This window comes from Sphaerodactylus townsendi, linkage group LG01 (genome assembly GCF_021028975.2).
Source record: "Sphaerodactylus townsendi isolate TG3544 linkage group LG01, MPM_Stown_v2.3, whole genome shotgun sequence".
NCBI classification, from domain to species: domain Eukaryota; kingdom Metazoa; phylum Chordata; class Lepidosauria; order Squamata; family Sphaerodactylidae; genus Sphaerodactylus; species Sphaerodactylus townsendi.
This window is the reverse complement of record NC_059425.1, coordinates 121,509,722-121,527,169: the sequence shown is the minus strand read 5'-3', so window position 1 is coordinate 121,527,169 and position 17,448 is coordinate 121,509,722. Positions and strand designations below refer to the sequence as shown.

The 17,448-nt window shown below is 49.6% G+C and overlaps 1 protein-coding gene across 1 annotated transcript in view; it reads right to left on the bottom strand.

Moving 5' to 3' along the window:
* Nucleotides 1-12,483, bottom strand: part of CDK19 (cyclin dependent kinase 19) — a 69,075-nt gene extending 56,592 nt beyond the window's left edge. The window contains exons 1-2 of the mRNA XM_048505728.1: nucleotides 12,443-12,483; nucleotides 6,991-7,066 (exon numbers count right to left, since the gene is read on the bottom strand). Coding sequence (XP_048361685.1) covers nucleotides 6,991-7,066; nucleotides 12,443-12,483 — 117 coding nt within the window. The remainder of the gene's footprint in view (nucleotides 1-6,990; nucleotides 7,067-12,442) is intronic.
* Between the last annotated feature and the right edge of the window lie 4,965 nt (nucleotides 12,484-17,448).

Sequence of the window (17,448 nt, the reverse complement as noted above, 5' to 3'; positions counted from 1 at the left end):
TGACATATCATGCAATAGTTCACCATCCAGGTTTTCTCTTATTCCACTGCACAATTTCCCAAACTGGTTTAATCTTCCCAAGAGATTGTGATCAAAGCAGGTTTCATTGCAGTGTGGATGGAAACATGCAGTTTTCCATTCTTTCCCACACAATTACCTGTTGCCCATGCTGCTGGTGAAACTATTGTGGAAGCTGCACACCCCAATGCAGGTGCCCCTTACGCCAATGCAAAGGACAGATATGCTGGCAAGGAGGGGGGTGTCATTTGCACCAGTGGTGGAGCACTGTACAGCTCCGCAGTGACCAAAAACAGAAGTTGTTCCATTGCTCCTCTGCCACAGAAGCCTGAGCTGGCACTGGTGGGGGGCGGGGGGGCAGTCTGGGGCTGTTTCCAGGATGGAGCTGACTGAAATGTAATCTCACTGTGCCTTCAACATTTCATTTTAATGTTCAGACTTCTTCCAATCTGATTTACAAACAGAATGGTATATGGGCAACTTAATTCAGTTAATTCAACCAATAGTTAAAATACAGTTGGGTTAGGGAAGATTTTGTAAGGAATATATGCTTATGAAAATTTTAATACTCAAAAACACATAATAAAAGGTATTGGATACTTTTAAAAAAAATTTGCTATGGACCAGTGAGGCTACCTACTTTTTTTGTCTATTTTGAACTTGTGTATATTTGCCCTCGACTGCAGTTTGGCACACTGTGAACACCAAGTAAGATGCAACTATGCTGAGGCAAAATTTGAAAGTTACGCTGCACTGGTGTGCTCTCAGCCCAGAAGGAAGGTTGTCAGTATGGTTACTGTTTAACAGCTATTTCACAACCTGAAAATTGAAATTTCCTGTTTATGCCTTTCCAGAGAAGCCAAGAAACTGAGCTCAATGGAATGCAAACTCTGCGATAGCATTCTCACAGGTATATAAAATTCTGTTTCAGGATGAACTTGAAGTGTCAAGAATCAATTATGAATCTGTTTTAAAGACTACATATTGCACAATCACAATAACGAGGACAGCTCTAGATTAATATTATACAAGATATTTGTAAACGTTCTAGTATTTATGGAAAATATGATTGTGAGATGATTTCATCACAAAGCAAAATGCAAGCATGCACCAAACTAGCACTAAGAAAGATCATTTTGTAATGCTTCTATGGTTGTCAATTGCCTCAGAAAAGAAGGAAAAACTCTGGGCAATGACACAACACAATCTCATATGGGGAAAACTACATATAGAAATCATTTTAATCAATAATGTGGTGAAATTATTAAGAGACAAATGACTGCCTGAATTACTTATTTTATTGGATTTTTATTCCATACTTCCTCCATGAAGTATAGGATGCTATACATGGTTTCTGGCCCAGGGTCATCTAGTGAGTGTCATGGGAAGGTTTTCTAACTATGGCCCTCTAGATGTTCATGGACTACAATTCCCATCAGACTCTGCCAGCATGGCCAAGTGGTAGGGCTCATGGGAATTGTAGACTCTGAATATCTGGAGGGCCATACTTTGAAGACCCCTGGTCATGGGAGAGTGGGGATTTGAAATCAATATTCCCCTGATTCTAGTCTGCCACTCGGGCCAGTAAACCACTCCGGTACTAATAGCAGCAGTTGCAGCTCACATCACTGCTGTGTGGATTTATTTAGAATATTATGGTCTTATTTAGAATATTATGGACACTGAAGCATCACCCAACCAGAGCCAGACCCACTTAACATCTGCAAGGCTGATTTGTTGTTAGCCGCTTTTAACTATACCATACCAGGGATATCAGAACATGCAGACAGCTAATAAAGTTCAGTATGCACTTAATTGTGGGATATCAAAAGGAAGGAGCAAACAATTGCTAAATGCTGCTGCTGACAGATGAGATTTGTAAGAATAAACGTTACTGGTCTCTAACACCTCTATGCTTAAACTATTGGCATGTCAGGAGTCCCTTTCAATATCAGATGAAAAAGAAAACTCTGCATCAACTGAACACAGCCAGGCAACGCTAACAGAGATATGTCTTTTAGTTGACACACCCAGGCAACGCAAACAGAGATATGGCTTTTAGTTGACAAAGCAAACAACAGGTCTGTGACACCTTTATCTTTTTTTAAATATAATTAATAATCAGTTTTGCCACTTGTGGATTTGTATCTCTTTTTTTGTATTTATTGCCAGTTTTTGCCTTTCTTTTTACTAATTTGCTAAAATCATGTCACACCCCTGTCCTGTGACAGGTATTTTAAAAGGAAGTTCTATAAATAATTTCATTTCAGAATCTCAAAATCTTCTGGCATTACTGAACAGCATTATTCTTAAACAAAAGCATTTCAAACAACTTTAAAGGGATTGTGTTTTGATTCAAATAAAGGAAATGAGACAATCACTACTGTGCTTCCAGTGGATGGAGTTCACAGAAACAGTACAAGTATAAGTTACAGTATAAACAAGCAGGACATTGAAGAGGTCGCATAGAAATAACCTAAACAAACAAGTTGAGCACTTTTATAACGAGATGGATGGCACAGTTAAATTTCATATAATAATTCCATGCAAGAAGTACAATTTAAACAACAGAAACCATTTACACAGTTTGAATGATGTAAACAGGTGAGTAACTACTGATCACTGAAGATCTGGTATCTTTCAAAGAAACATATGCAATTATGCTTAGCCTTGTGCTGATGGGATGCCCCCATTATGAATGAATTTATCATGAACATGAAGCTTATTTAAGAGAATGGTGATCCTATAAGAATGTGGGCAAGACTTTAGAACTTTTGCTGAAGAAGTGGACTTAGCTCCACAAAACAGGCAAAAAAGGAACCAGGGGGCTTGTCTGGACTATGAGAGATACCAGATCTCTCATGATCAATAGTCTACTTGCATGTTTACATTGTTCAAACTGTGCAAAGGATTTTTATTTTTGAAATTGCACTTTAAATTCACATTAAAAGGAAAAACCAAATATTTTCAGCAGTTTCCCCCCAAATTTTATAAGTTTGCCAAAACGAGTAGGGAAACCCCTCTTGTCTGAGGTTTTGGCTGGGAACACAGAATGCTTCAAGGAAGGGAAAAGCAAACAGACTGGCTTCCAAGTCTAGTCATCTCTCTATTGACCCATCTTGGATTTGTCATGGGCTACCCACTTTTGCCTTTGCAATGGGAAAGGGTATTACAGGACTAGATACACACAGTGGAACCACACTTTAATTCTATATCTAACTGACAATAGAAGAGAACAGGAACAGTAGTGCTAAAGATCCTAGCATGGGGGCGGGGGAGGAGTAATGTCTCTCACTTAATGACACATTACACTACAGGGATATTGCTTCTCATTTTACTACTGGCACACAGGTCAGAAATAGTCATTACTGCTGTTAGTGAGTTACTTTCACTGATGGACTCCTTTTTTTTACTCTGAACATGCATCCCACAGCTAAGAAACACTCAGCTTCTTTTAAAAATACTTTAAATTTAAACAGTTACTTCTGTTTAACAGAGCAAGAGTCACATTTGCTTATGTACTAAATCCAAAATTGTGTAATCTCTCATAATTAACTTCAAAACATTCCTGTAAGATTTCTTTCAGTCATGGTATATGCCAGTTGACCCTCCAGCTAAAGACATTGTATTTAGACTAAAAATTGTGCGCGGCACTATACATTGTGCAACAGTCCCACCCCGCACCCCCCACATTCTTTACTGAAATATCACAGGAAGTATGCTTACTTAGAACTAAGTCTTACACAATTCACTACATACACTTACAAAGAAGTGTATATTGGATTGCAGTGTAAGAAAACAAAAAAGAAAAAAAATGACAATAATTTTCCAACAGGATTTTGCAAGATTTTTGAAATTTGCTAACCAAACTTTTGTATGAATAAAGAAATTCAGAATTATCTGCTATGTTTTTTAAAAATGCACATAAGCTATGGAGTTAAGCAATACTTATTCACTTTTCAAGGTAAAGAATGTTTAAGAAGACTGATTTATTAGTTGTTAAAATTTTGAACACCCATTTCTTGTGGACAGGATGGAACAAATTGAACAAGTTGAAAGAATAAAGAACAAGTTGAAAGAATATTGTTGAAAGAATAAATTGGTTTAAACTGTGTAAAAAGGTGGGGTAAAGATCAAAGGGGCCCCTTTTGTACCAGCTGCATTCAGACTGTTTCAGGCAAAAACAATCGTTCAAATGCTGTGTGTGACACATCTTGGTCTACCTGCTTCTTGTTTTGCATCTTTAGAGGAGATTCAGCACAATTTCCTGAACAGCAGTTCTTCAGGTTCATAAATGTGTGCCTAAGTCATTGGTGAGGTTAGCAACAGACATGCTGAAGGTTGGAACAAGAATTGTCCATTTTGCTATGGCGAGAGACAGAGGAGTGGGGAAAATGGCGCCTGGGGCAACACCTGCTCTGGGCGTCCCCAGTACCCCCCCTTACCTTGCTAGGAGGAGCCTGCCACGGACTGGGGGTGCCTGGCAGCGGTCCAGCCAGGCTGCTCCTCCGCCAGCCAAAGGAGCACAGGGGGAGTGAGTCTCTGTCCCCACATGACCCTCTGGCGTGCGCCCAGGGACATGTGACCCCACATGTCTCTGTGAGTGCTCTGCCTCTGGTGAAAGATAAATTTTGCTGTGGTGAAAGATAAATTTTGACCCAAATGGTCTGCTACTGCTGATTCAAATCTAAGTGGCAAAAGACCACTGAAAGCAAATTAGAAAGTCTTGGTTTCTCCCCCAAGGTTTGCTTGACTTGGGTAGAGACCAAGCAAAGCAAATTATACAACAAAAGGGTCAAAGACACAGAACGCCAATTAGGCCTTTCAAGAACAGTGGTATTCATGGCACTTCCTAGTGGTAGAGTGGAACCACGGTTTTTGATGACATTGGTTTTTGTCGATTTTGGTTTTTGCCGATCGTCGCCACCTGTTTTTTGCCACGGTTTTCATCAGTCTTTTGCGTAAATTTGCTGCATTGTTTGCGTTGCATCCGCGTAGACTGCATACCACACCCAAATCACATCAACAGGGAGGAAAAGGGGATGGACAAGGGGAAGGGAAAAGGGGGGGCAGACAGAAAGCCACTTTTGCACTCCTAAACTATAGCCCTGATGTAATAGATCCTTCTTACAGGCCCTGTAGATGTGTAATAGGTGCCACAGGGTCTCACCAGACAGAGAATTCCACAGGACCAGAGCCACAAAAGTCTCCAGCAGCCTCAGAAGGGTATCGGTAGATGTATTAGGTGGTTGGTGCACTAGTCTCCTTGGTATCCCAGACCAGACCAAAACAATCGATGCTCGATATTTCAGGGAGTGCCCTGAAGGAGAAAACCTCCCATATCAGTATCACCAGTTCCCATGCCATTTTCTTTCCAACATACACCACCTCCTAATTCCTTCCTGCTGTTTCTAGCTTGCTCGTATCTCGTTTCTGTGCCACTGCTCTCTTCTTTCCCTACTGTTTCTGCCATGGCTTCTTTTTCTTACTTGCTCACCCGCTGCTTCTCTATTCTTTGTGGCTTGCCCTCTCCTCTTCTCATGCTGCTTTTGCCACTACCTCCTTTCCCATTGCTGACTGATTTAGAAGAAGAGTTTGGATTTATATCCCACCTTTCTCTCCTGTAAGGAGACTCAAGATGGCTTACAAGCTCTTTTCCCTTCCTCTCCCCAGAGTAGACCTTGTGAGGTAGGTGGGGCTGAGAGAGTTCCGAAGAACTGTGACTAGCCCAAGGTCACTCAGCAGGAATGTAGGAGTGCGGAAACACATCTGGTTCACCAGATAAGCCTCTGCCACTCAGGTGGAGGAGTGGGGAATCAAACCCGGTTCTCCAGATTAGAATCCACCTGCTCTTAACCACTACACCATGCTGGCTCTCAGTTGTCTGACTTCTTGCCACAGCAATTGCCTCTTAACATTACCATTTTTATCATTGCTGCTTCATCTCATCTTGTTCCTCTTGTTCCAGAGATGGTTGCCTGCAACAGTGTTTGTGGCAACTGAGGTTATTGTATGTTTCCTGATGTGTTTCAGTTTGGGCTTTTAAAAAAAAAATCTGTTCACTTTAAGGCATATAATATATTTCTTCATAAGTATACACTAGTTTACCTACGTTCCCTGTAGCCACACAGCAGCTGCACGAAACTACTAAAAAAAATTACAAGGAGAGCTCAAATGAGCTTGTAATGGTGCCATGGCGGGGAGGAAGAGCTCCTGCCTCACTCCCCAAGCAGTTTTCTTGTGGAGTGTTTTGCAGGGGGAGTTGCATAAAAACACTGCTTGAGGTGAGAGAGGAGCCCTTCTTTGCTCCTGCACTGCTATTCGAAGTCTTTGGGGGCTTTTAAAAAAACCCCTGAAACAGTTCCCCTCAACTGCTGTGTGGATGCGGGAAACCCAGGCAAACTAGTATAAACAAATGGAAAAAGTGTTGTATGGTTTGCCTCCATGTTTGTCTGTTGCAGGATTTTTGTACAAACCAAAGGATTCCTCCAGGCCTTTAGATAGAGTCCTCCCCTGCTCCACATTTGAACAGGGCCTTATTTTGTGGATATTTTTGATCTACACTCCAGGTCCAGGTTCAGAAGTATATATATAAAGATATTTCTCAGCCATGAACATCTTGAATTATATTAAACATTACTGCTACCTTTTTCATACTGTTGGGAGAGAATCAGTTGTGCTACTTCTGACCCTTCATGGTTGAGACCAGTTATAATTATTTAATTACTGGATGACTAGAGAGATTAACTTTACTTGCAAATACAATAGTTAACACCACATAAAACATACCCATGCTGTTTATCTAGACAATACATTTTAAATAGTATCATAAACATAGTTCAGCATTAACTTTATTCAAGTTTAATATTATAAGCAAGATATGAACCTCATAATTTAACCTGGACTCTAACAGGAGAAGAACAAATAACACATTATTGATAACAGAAGTATTTAAACATTTTGCCCACTTACTGCTATCTCTCTACATGCCGACATGGATATCCCTGTACCTTCAATTTGCTTGAGCGCATACTCCTTCTCATCTTTTCTGCAATAAGGAAACAGTACATTAACAGGCTATAGTTACATTTTAAATCAATATACACAGACAAATTCATCTCTCTTTTCTCAATGCAGCTATAGCCAATATGTGAAACTAACAATTTATCATGCTTTCATTTCATGCAACAGATTTTCAGATTGACATGAATTTACTATTGCCCAGAAAATATAAAACATCTGGCATTTTGCACAGTAGGAAAACTTGATTCTGAATATCTAGTTTAACAACACTGCTGCAATTTAAACTCTTAAAAGATAAAATGAATCAAAATTGGTAAATTCCAAGATCGAAGCAGCCCAGTTCTTGGTTTGAGAGTTTTATGCACTAGCATGTCCCTATTGCCAAACGGAGATCAAAAGGGGAGATGGAAGACTCATTCACTTGCCTGCCACCCTGGGGATGAAGAGGATTGGTATACTAATTCACAGAGTCCTCAGCAACCAGTACAGCTATGATCTATAAAGACTCTTCTACTGCATAATTAACTAGGGTTAATATAACATTGGGACAATTCAATTGCTCACTGTAAAAACATTTAAAATCTAATTCAGTAAGTAACAAAATGAGAGAAATCTACTGTTCCCATAGCTGAGAGAAAACTAGAGCTATTATCCAATAACTAGTTCCAAGCAAAAAATAATCAAACGATGTCAGAGAAAATGATGCTTCAATATAGCATACTGTAGTTACACAGCAACATTTTCCCCAAAACTGGCATTCCAGTTCTCAGAACGGTGACAGTGCAATCCTAAGCAGAGTTAAGGTCTTCTAAGACAATTGACAATGGAAATAGAAGGGTGCACCTGATCTTAGGATTGCATTTAACTCAAGCATGACAACCAAGAAGGTACCAAGTGTGTAAGTGGTACCTTCCCCAGCTGCTACCACGTGCACAAAGCCAGGAGAAAAGCAGAAAGTCTTTAGTTCATCTTCAGAGGAAATCTGATACTTTGGCCTGAAAAGATGAACTTCCACATGAACTGTATGTGTGTTATGTGCTGACAAGTTGCTTCTCGTTGTTCTATGAATTAATGACCCCCTAAGCACCTTATCGGTAAGTGGGCTCCAATAGACCCTCACCATAAAAAATAATTAAAAAACAGTCTTTAGATCCTGGAAGAGTGGGAGAAACTGTTGTTATGTGGGAAGGGAAAGACAGGGAGGAGTCAGGAAACCTGAAGAAAGCAAAACACATGCTGTTTCCTTTTGCTCTCCCTGAGCAGGAACAGGGAAAGTTGCCATTTCAGAGGTTTCAAAAATGGCAGGGATTTTCTCATCTGTAGTGAGGTGAGTTTGGGGGGAGGGGACTGGACATGTGTGCGCAATCGGGATCTGACCCAGAAGGAATGTATGGTCACTCCAGGAAAGACAAGTGCATAAGTGGCAGGAGAGTTCCTGCCTTATAACTTCAGTATTTCCACAAATACTAAATTGTTTGAAGGTGATCTAAATAAAGTGCAAGAATATCTACTTGGTGATGCATCCACTGCAACTGATATGGTAACAGGAGTAGCAGAACCATGCAGTTAAGAGACATCCAGTAAACTATGACCTGTACATTTCTATCAAAGCTAATGCTGACTTCACAGTTTGCTACAGAGTAAACTATAAGCATAAGCATTTTTTTTTATTGTCATTGTGCACGCACAACGAAATTTACAGCAGCATTCCTCGATGCACACAATTTCAGACTCATACATCATCCTCACTTCCCCTTCCTCCACCCATCCCTACACAGCCCCAAATACATCAATATGAAGCAGCGGAATTTAGCATAGCCACAGCTCTAGAGTAGAAGCTGTCTCTAAGCCTCTTTGTCCTAGTTCTGAGAGCCCTGTATCGTCTGCCAGATGGTAACAGTTTGAAAAGAGAGTGTGCTGGATGAGACGGGTCCCTCAGAATATTTTGGGCTTTATTTAGGCTTCGGGAATTATAGATTTCTTCCAAGGAGGGAAGAGGGCAGCCGATAATCCTTTGTGCAGTAGTGATCACCCTTTGGAGCGCCTTCCTATTCGCCACTGTGCAACTGGAGAACCATACACAGATGCAGTAGGTTAAGACACTCTCTATAGCACAGCGGTAAAAGGACACCAGAAGTTTTCCATCTAGTTGTTGCTTCCTTAAAAGTCTCAGAAAGTACAGTCTTTGCTGGGCTTTCTTAACCACCGCGGCAGTCTGTACGCCCCAGGTCAAGTCCTCTTTAATCATAACGCCCAGAAATTTAAAACGAGCCACCCGCTCCACTTGATCTCCATTTATAGTCAAGGGCTGAATTTCTGAGCTATTCCTTCTATAGTCCACTATGAGCTCCTTTGTCTTGTTAGTGTTAAGAACCAGGTTATTTTCCCTGCACCATGAGAGCAGTCGGTCCACTTCATTCCGATAGGCAGACTCATCCCCTCCAGAGATGAGCCCCACCACCGTTGTGTCATCAGCAAATTTGATAATGGTGTTACTATGATAGACAGGAGTACAGTCATATGTATAAAGGGTGAACAGTAAAGGACTCAACACACAGCCCTGTGGCGTTCCCATATTTAGAGTAAGAACTGAGGAAACCCGATTTCCCAGTCTAACCCTCTGGGAACGTCCAGACAAGAAGTCCCTAATCCACAAACAGATTGAATGTGAGAGTCCAAGATCCACGAGTTTCGTCACCAGTCTTTGTGGCGAGATTGTATTAAATGCGGAACTAAAGTCCGCAAAAAGCATTCGCACATAATTCCCCTGATGTTCCAGATGCGTCAAAGCAGTGTGGAGGCTAATGGCAATGGCGTCCTCCGTAGATCTATTAGTCCGATATGCGAACTGATGTTTATCAAATGTATCTGGAAGGCAAGAAATAATATGCCTATGGACCAGTTTTTCAAAACACTTCATGATGATGGGGGTGAGTGCCACTGGTCTATAATCCTGAAGATTGTCAGCAGGAAATCTCTTTGGTAGTGGAACAATGGTGGAAGCTTTCAAACAAGATGGGATGGTGGACTGGGATAGAGATCGATTAAAGATCCCAGTAAAAACACCAGCCAGTTGGTTAGCGCATTCCTTTAACACCCGACCGGGAATACCATCCGGTCCAGCAGCCTTCCTTGGATTCACAGCCCTCAAAACTTGCCTCACCTCATGTTCCTCCACAGTGAGGTGTGAGCTGCAATCACCTAGTGGCTGTGTGTCATCTCCTTCTGATAAACCTGTTTCAAAGCGGGCAAAAAAGTGATTTAGCTGCTCTGCCAGAGAAGAAGAATCCCCATCTACAGAGATGTCATTGGTTGGTTTATGATTGGTGATTTGTTGAATCCCCTGCCACACCTGCCTCATGTTGTTATTATTAAAATAATCCTCAATTTTTCTCTTATAACTCATCTTGGCTTGTCTAATACCTCTCTTGAGACTGGCTCTCGCCGCACTGTATTTTGCCTCATCACCAGATCTGAAAGCAATATTCCTGTCATGCAAAAGTCGCTGAACCTCCGTTGTCATCCAGGGTTTATGGTTGGAGTAAATCCGGATGCGCTTATCCACAGTAAGAGTGTCTGTGCAGTAGGTGATATAACTCAGAACAGCAGTGGTATACTCTTCCAGATCTGGGTGGTAGAAAACATCCCAATTTGTTGTCTCAAAACAATCTTGAAGTAGTTCGGAGGCATCATCAGGCCAGGATTTCACAGTCTTTATTACAGGCAACACCCGCCTCCCAAGTGGAATATATGCTGGTGCTAGAAACAGTGACAAATGGTCTGACTGACCCAAGTGTGGTAATTGTATCACCTTGTAGGCATCCTTAATGTTGGTATACACTTTATCCAATGTATTGGATCCTCTCGTAGGGCACCTAACATGCTGGTAGAGTTTAGGGAGCACTGTTTTTAAATTAGTATGATTAAAGTCTCCTCCTATAATGAGCACAGCATCAGGATGCTTTTTCTGCTGGTTGTCAACAATGTTGTACAGAGAGCTCAAAGCCATGGTAGCATTAGCATCAGGTGGAATGTATACTGCAATGATGATAACCACACTGAACTCCCGTGGCAGATATATGGGTCTACATCTAACAGTCATACTTTCCAAATCCTTTGAGCAGTGACCCCCCGTGATGCTTGCATTAGTGCACCAGCTTTTGTTCACATAGAGATTTAACCCCCCCCCCCCTTTCAGCTTGCCAGAATCTTTACTGCTTCTGTCCTGCCGGAAAGAAGTGAAGCCAGATAGTTCAACTGCCGCATCAGGAATGTGTGATTGAAGCCAGGTTTCTGTAATTAATAAAACACAGCTGTTCTTGCCAAACCTGCTCTTCACAGTCTGTAGCCTTAGTTCATCCATTTTGTTGTTAAGAGATCGTGCATTAGTAAGAAAAATGCTTGGAAGTGCAGACTTGAATTGATACCTTCCCAGCTTAGTAAAAACACCAGCCCGGCACCCTCTCTTTCTCCTTCTGTCCCGCCTTCGTCTCAGCCTCCTACCAGGAATTGTAATCCAGGGTTCCCCCAGGGTCCTAGCTGCCTCTGCCGGTATATTGTGAAGGCGTATGAAATCGTCTGTAATAGCCATTTCACATTTCAGCCCAATTTGCATTAAGACTTGCCGACTATAAAAACTCCTTGCTCCACGTAGCATGTTTAAAGAAGCAGGAAAACACAACACAAAAACATAAAACACAAAACATCCACACCACATCGAGGTGGTGCAAACTATGCCAACAAAGTGAAGGTAAAACCATTTCTAATTAAGAATTGCACTGCCCCACACCATGTACATATATAAATTAACAATAAAAACAAATTATATGGCTAGAAAAATAGTCAAAAGATTATTTATTGAGGAATTAAGATACATCTAAAATGCAATCATTTGCATTCAACCGTAATCTAACAGAAACTGTTCTAACCCAGTCACTCTCAGACCACTTTCAGGAGCATTTTGTATAAAAGTGTGACAACTCCCACTAAAGTTCCATTACACATTCGGATGAATAGTTCATTTAGCTCAGCACTATATCTATGTTTACAGGCAGAGATTCTCTGGGATCTCCAGCACAAAAAGGCCTTTCCCATCACCTGTTACCCAATGTTTTTGATTAGAGATACCATGGATCAAACCTGGGTTGTTCTGCACATCAAGTATTGCTCTGCCATAGAGTAAAACTCCCTGCTCCATTTGTTCCCCATCCTTTCTACCCTCTTCAAGCTATTTTCAGGTTCACATAACCCTACTCCTTCCAGAAACAAAACAAATAAAAGCTAACAGGTAAGCTAACTTCATCTCAAAATAACAGGAACATAATTTCAATATTATGCAAGCGCAACAATTCGCAAACAGGCATTCTGAATAATTGGTAAAATTTCAATATTTCAAAATCACCTTGAAAGAGAAGCATCACTCTTTCTGTTATCGATGTTCATTATGCCAGTACTTCAATGGATATGATTCTCCTGGCCTCCTGCCCCAAAACCGCCACCCAGCACCAGAGCCACCGCTCACAAGATAAGTTCACAAATATCTTCACAGAGGCCCCTGCCACCTGCTTCTGTAGCCCGAACTGAAAGAGCGTGGTATAGTCCAGGAGGGCTCAACAAAGCTCAGCAGGAGTCAACCCCTTTTCAGGCGCACCCAGCACCATTGGCGCCGCTTCTCTCACTTGCAGCGCCGACTCCCGCTGTCGTGTGGAGGCTTCTGCCACCGACCTCCACTACCTAATACAGCTCTGTTCTGTTCTGCCTTCGATGTTTGCCTCAGTGCTTCAGGGCGTCAGTTACGGCCACATAGAGGCCTCTGCCACTAGCTTCCGGCTCTCTGCCCAGTGCAGTCTTTCCCAATCTCAGGCCCTTCCGGCACCCCCACCATCACTGCTGGCACTATCACCATTGCTGCTGCCATCCCTGCAGCTGCTCACGGGGCATTCCCTCTCACTCTTTACCCTATGGGGGTCCCTGCCACCACCACCCCCGTCAATTGGTACAGCAAGGACCACTTTGCTGTGGTCTATGGGTTGCCAGGTGCCGCTCCTCCCATCAGCTACTCAGTGTAAACGGCACACATAGTTCACAGAGCTTCCTAATCAACAAACTGCTCCAGGTGCCATCTTAGCCACCTTGCTGCATCTCAAATGACCAACAAAGTTTCCATGGCATTGTGGTACATAACACCTTTTCACCATTCCCAAACTGTAAGCTTTCTAGTTAGTTTTCTCTAACTAGTAACTTTTTTAGTTGTCACTTTTAGAAATTATTTTTGTTCCAGATCATATCAAAGCATTTTCTGAGGGAAGTTCATTTGTTGATCAATTTCCAGAGCACCAAATCAACACAAACAAGGGTCAGGAAGTTACGAAAGATGAACTAGATGAGCCTGTGAACCAGAGTAACAAAAACACGTGAAAAGAAAACTACAAATCATATTTATGGTTTCTGGCAAATGAGACCACAGAAGATTGCACAAGAATTGTAAAAATGTACACGCCAAAAAATGAAATTAAAATTGATGGCTGCTCATTAGACAAGGACCTTTATACAGAAATCCCTTCTATATCACTAAGATTAGGGGTGCAGCATCCCCATGATCTGGAAATCCATATAAAAATTTTGGCCCTCCCTTTGTACCAGAGAATGATTTCTTTATTAAACCACTGGGAGAAATCATCTAGGGCAGGGGTAGGGAACCTGCGGCTCTCCAGATGTTCAGGAACTACAATTCCCATCAGCCCCTACCAGCATGGCCAATTGGCCATGCTGGTAGGGGCTGATGGGATGGGGGGGGGTGGGGGGGGGGGGGGGTTGGGGGGGGGGGGCGTTGGGGGCGGGGGGGTTGGGGGGTGGGGGGGGTGGGGGGGGGGGGGGGTGGGGGGGGGCCCCTGCTCCGTGTTCGACGCGCGGTTTCAAAAAGGTGTACTTCCGACCAGAATCCGAAATGACGCGCGCTGAGGGGTGGGAGGAGCAGCAGAATTGGGGCGACTGCGTTGTCGCTGCGTTGTCTCTGCTGGTGTAGTGGGGAGTGCTGCAGGACCCCAGGTTATTTACCGTGAGGAGCGCGCATCTAATGGCGGGTGGGGAATCGACCATAGGTTCCCATACTTTGAGAAAAGAATCAAGACTTTTTTTGTTTAGAAGCGTCGTTAATCCATCTGCTGTTCAATAGTCCTGAATCCTCTGAAGTCATTCATCAATTGCGGGTGTTTCTTGACTTTTCCAAGGCCGGGCCACAACAGTTCTCCCTGCCGTTGTCAGCTAATAAAGTAATTTCCTGTGTTTTTGTAGGTTAGCAAAGTTTTTAAAAACCCTTCCAAAGTTACAGAAAAGAAGCTACCAGCCGCGACAGCCTGACTCTGTCAGACCAAAGGTTATTGCACTGCAAAGCTGTTCAAGACGAACTTTGAAGATGTCATTCCGCACAATTAACACAATTCCATCACCAGTTCTCTTGATGCATGATCAAGGAAGCAGATCCGGGCGCGTCCGCCTGGCTATCGCATCAGTGTTGAAGTCTGGCACAGAATCCGAAGATAATTTCCGGGAAGATAAATTTCTGGGAAGCACTTTTAACAATTCTGAACCGTGGGGTGAATATTAATGGGGCCACTCCACAGGACCCCGCTCCCCAGAGGCATCGCATTCAAATCACGAGACGTCATAGTTTTGCTGTACTCTGCATCGGTCGGGCCGCACCCGGAGTTCTGTGTAATCTGGAGATCTCCCTTTAAAAACGACATGGTTAGAACAGAGCAGGTGCAGAGCAGAGTAACGAGGATAATTGGGGTCCCAGAGACCAAGTCCTACAAGGAAAGACTGAGGGACTTGCGAATATTTAGTCTGGAAGCAGTGGTGTAGGAGGTTAAGAGCTCGTGTATCTAATCTGGAGGAACCGGGTTTGATTCCCAGCTCTGCCGCCTGAGCTGTGGAGGCTTGTCTGGGGAATTCAGATTAGCCTGTACACTCCCACACATGCCAGCTGGGTGACCTTGGGCTAGTCACAGCTTCTCGGAGCTCTCTCAGCCCCACCTACCTCACAGGGTGTTTGTTGTGAGGGGTTATTGGGGGGGGGTGGGGGGGGGGGGGGGTGGGGGGGGGGGGGGGTGGGGGGGGGGGGGGGTGGGGGGGGGGGGGGGTGGGGGGGGGGGGGGGTGGGGGGGGGGGGGGGTGGGGGGGGGGGGGGGTGGGGGGGGGGGGGGGTGGGGGGGGGGGGGGGTGGGGGGGGGGGGGGGTGGGGGGGGGGGGGGGTGGGGGGGGGGGGGGGTGGGGGGGGGGGGGGGTGGGGGGGGGGGGGGGTGGGGGGGGGGGGGGGTGGGGGGGGGGGGGGGTGGGGGGGGGGGGGGGTGGGGGGGGGGGGGGGTGGGGGGGGGGGGGGGTGGGGGGGGGGGGGGGTGGGGGGGGGGGGGGGTGGGGGGGGGGGGGGGTGGGGGGGGGGGGGGGTGGGGGGGGGGGGGGGTGGGGGGGGGGGGGGGTGGGGGGGGGGGGGGGTGGGGGGGGGGGGGGGTGGGGGGGGGGGGGGGTGGGGGGGGGGGGGGGTGGGGGGGGGGGGGGGTGGGGGGGGGGGGGGGTGGGGGGGGGGGGGGGTGGGGGGGGGGGGGGGTGGGGGGGGGGGGGGGTGGGGGGGGGGGGGGGTGGGGGGGGGGGGGGGTGGGGGGGGGGGGGGGTGGGGGGGGGGGGGGGTGGGGGGGGGGGGGGGTGGGGGGGGGGGGGGGTGGGGGGGGGGGGGGGTGGGGGGGGGGGGGGGTGGGGGGGGGGGGGGGTGGGGGGGGGGGGGGGTGGGGGGGGGGGGGGGTGGGGGGGGGGGGGGGTGGGGGGGGGGGGGGGTGGGGGGGGGGGGGGGTGGGGGGGGGGGGGGGTGGGGGGGGGGGGGGGTGGGGGGGGGGGGGGGTGGGGGGGGGGGGGGGTGGGGGGGGGGGGGGGTGGGGGGGGGGGGGGGTGGGGGGGGGGGGGGGTGGGGGGGGGGGGGGGTGGGGGGGGGGGGGGGTGGGGGGGGGGGGGGGTGGGGGGGGGGGGGGGTGGGGGGGGGGGGGGGTGGGGGGGGGGGGGGGTGGGGGGGGGGGGGGGTGGGGGGGGGGGGGGGTGGGGGGGGGGGGGGGTGGGGGGGGGGGGGGGTGGGGGGGGGGGGGGGTGGGGGGGGGGGGGGGTGGGGGGGGGGGGGGGTGGGGGGGGGGGGGGGTGGGGGGGGGGGGGGGTGGGGGGGGGGGGGGGTGGGGGGGGGGGGGGGTGGGGGGGGGGGGGGGTGGGGGGGGGGGGGGGTGGGGGGGGGGGGGGGTGGGGGGGGGGGGGGGTGGGGGGGGGGGGGGGTGGGGGGGGGGGGGGGTGGGGGGGGGGGGGGGTGGGGGGGGGGGGGGGTGGGGGGGGGGGGGGGTGGGGGGGGGGGGGGGTGGGGGGGGGGGGGGGTGGGGGGGGGGGGGGGTGGGGGGGGGGGGGGGTGGGGGGGGGGGGGGGTGGGGGGGGGGGGGGGTGGGGGGGGGGGGGGGTGGGGGGGGGGGGGGGTGGGGGGGGGGGGGGGTGGGGGGGGGGGGGGGTGGGGGGGGGGGGGGGTGGGGGGGGGGGGGGGTGGGGGGGGGGGGGGGTGGGGGGGGGGGGGGGTGGGGGGGGGGGGGGGTGGGGGGGGGGGGGGGTGGGGGGGGGGGGGGGTGGGGGGGGGGGGGGGTGGGGGGGGGGGGGGGTGGGGGGGGGGGGGGGTGGGGGGGGGGGGGGGTGGGGGGGGGGGGGGGTGGGGGGGGGGGGGGGTGGGGGGGGGGGGGGGTGGGGGGGGGGGGGGGTGGGGGGGGGGGGGGGTGGGGGGGGGGGGGGGTGGGGGGGGGGGGGGGTGGGGGGGGGGGGGGGTGGGGGGGGGGGGGGGTGGGGGGGGGGGGGGGTGGGGGGGGGGGGGGGTGGGGGGGGGGGGGGGTGGGGGGGGGGGGGGGTGGGGGGGGGGGGGGGTGGGGGGGGGGGGGGGTGGGGGGGGGGGGGGGTGGGGGGGGGGGGGGGTGGGGGGGGGGGGGGGTGGGGGGGGGGGGGGGTGGGGGGGGGGGGGGGTGGGGGGGGGGGGGGGTGGGGGGGGGGGGGGGTGGGGGGGGGGGGGGGTGGGGGGGGGGGGGGGTGGGGGGGGGGGGGGGTGGGGGGGGGGGGGGGTGGGGGGGGGGGGGGGTGGGGGGGGGGGGGGGTGGGGGGGGGGGGGGGTGGGGGGGGGGGGGGGTGGGGGGGGGGGGGGGTGGGGGGGGGGGGGGGTGGGGGGGGGGGGGGGTGGGGGGGGGGGGGGGTGGGGGGGGGGGGGGGTGGGGGGGGGGGGGGGTGGGGGGGGGGGGGGGTGGGGGGGGGGGGGGGTGGGGGGGGGGGGGGGTGGGGGGGGGGGGGGGTGGGGGGGGGGGGGGGTGGGGGGGGGGGGGGGTGGGGGGGGGGGGGGGTGGGGGGGGG